This window comes from the organism of the source record quoted next, assembly GCF_019968955.1.
Source record: "MAG: Porospora cf. gigantea A chromosome Unknown PgA_NODE_6901_length_1587_cov_322.101, whole genome shotgun sequence".
Taxonomy (NCBI): Eukaryota; Apicomplexa; class Conoidasida; order Eugregarinorida; family Porosporidae; genus Porospora; species Porospora cf. gigantea A.
Genome location: NW_027151841.1, coordinates 1 through 1,587, shown reverse-complemented (window position 1 = coordinate 1,587; position 1,587 = coordinate 1). Strand labels below are relative to the sequence as shown.

Genomic DNA, 1,587 nt, shown 5'->3' with positions numbered 1-1,587 from the left:
TCTTGCCGATGGTACGCTTGCCGGAAAACAAATGCTTAGGCATCTTGGTCTGGATTGCACGGTCGCTGATCCCTCGAACGCCGGTCTTGCCTATCGTCTTGATTGCTCGTTTGGTCGCTTGGGCCATCTTCAGCCGCTGCTCGTCAGTTGACGCGGCGCGATCGACTCGATTGGGCTTCAGTTTTCGGGCCTTCTGTCCCACAGGGCCGTGGAGACGCATGGCCTGCAAAATGTTACGCTTCCGCTTGAGCTTGGCAGCCTGCACACTCTTCACAAAACTCTGCTTCTCCTCCGGAGTGGCGATGTTGTCCCTCTCCTCGTCAGTCAACACCTCTTCGTCCGAGGAGTCGAGCTCCTGCTCGAACGCGCGCACATTGTCAAACTTCTCGTGCGCCTTAGCTCTGCTTAGGATACCCTCGGTCTGGTAGCCCAGGCTTCCAAGCGCTTCCTGGACGTCCGTATCCATGAAGCCCAACCGCTGCTTCAGGGTTCGCGCCTTGGCTTCGTGCGTGGCGAGTTTCTTGAGTCCTATCTTCTCGTGGAGCTCCATCAGGATCTGTTGAGTGTGCACCCACTCAGGGTCGTCTTCGTAGTATTCGGAACTTAAGCCAGCCAGCACCTGTTCTTCCTCCTTCTCCAGCTCGCGAAGCTTATCCAGCACGTCCGGATCTACGAAGTCGGACACGTTTCTGCCGTCGAGGATTTCGGGCATAATGTCGTACTTCCACTCAGGTTTCGCCAGAAGGTAGCGCTTGCGGTCGTCCATTGAGTAAACTCCAGCCCCTCCGTGGATTTCCTGTAGGTCCTTTTCTGTCGTACGCACAGGAATCTTTCCTCCGCTAGCGATTACCTGTCGCTGCGAGAGGATGCTGGTAGGGATGCTTGGAGGTCGGTCAACGTTGATCTCGGATGGCATCACAGTGTGGAGGGTGTTGTCAAGAATCTCCTGCCCTCGCTTGCCTTGCGTCTTCTTCTCCACACGGGACATCAGAAGAGCATTGCAGGCCTTCACCTGGGCGTCTTGTAGACCTTCAGCGGTGACGTTGCTGGTCGGGATGAACTCTACCCCTGGCAAACCATCAGCCATCTGGCGAATCATCTGTAGCTCTTCGGCAGAGAGGTCAGAATGAGACCTGAGATCCACTTTATTCAGTAGCACCACCACTGGTCGATGCTGGAACAGGACTTTGATCTCATGGAAGAGCTTCACCTGCGCCTCCAGGGAGTATCCGCAATTCTCGCTGATGTCGAGAAAGTACAAGACGGCTGCGTGCACATGGGCCAAAGCGGTTATCGCCTGCATTTCAATCTTGTTCCTGTTCGCCATGGGATGATCCAGCACTCCAGGCGTGTCGATCACCTGCCACCGCGAGTAGCAGTGGTCGAAGTGCCCCACGTACAGAGACTTCGTCGTGAAGGCGTAGGGTTCGACTTCCACATTGGCGTTGGTTAGGCGGTTCATGAACGACGACTTGCCCACGTTAGGGTACCCACACAAAATTAAAGTGCGCGACGACGGATTGATGGAAGGCAGCCGGCTCAAATGCTGCCGGACCTCCTCCAGGTAGGTGAGAGAGCCCTGCAGCT

General features: G+C 55.8%; 1 protein-coding gene across 2 annotated transcripts; it reads right to left on the bottom strand.

The window, feature by feature from the left end:
• On the bottom strand, window positions 1–1,587 carry KVP18_001279 (uncharacterized protein; the record flags this gene model as incomplete). Of its 2 annotated transcripts, none has more annotated exons than XM_067951141.1 (1): window positions 1–1,587. In XM_067951141.1, a coding segment is annotated over one exon (1,587 nt), but the record flags the coding sequence as incomplete, so codon positions are not given. The 2 variants fall into 2 exon arrangements, with proteins under 2 accessions (XP_067806849.1, XP_067806850.1); XM_067951142.1 differs by having other exon boundaries at window positions 16–1,462.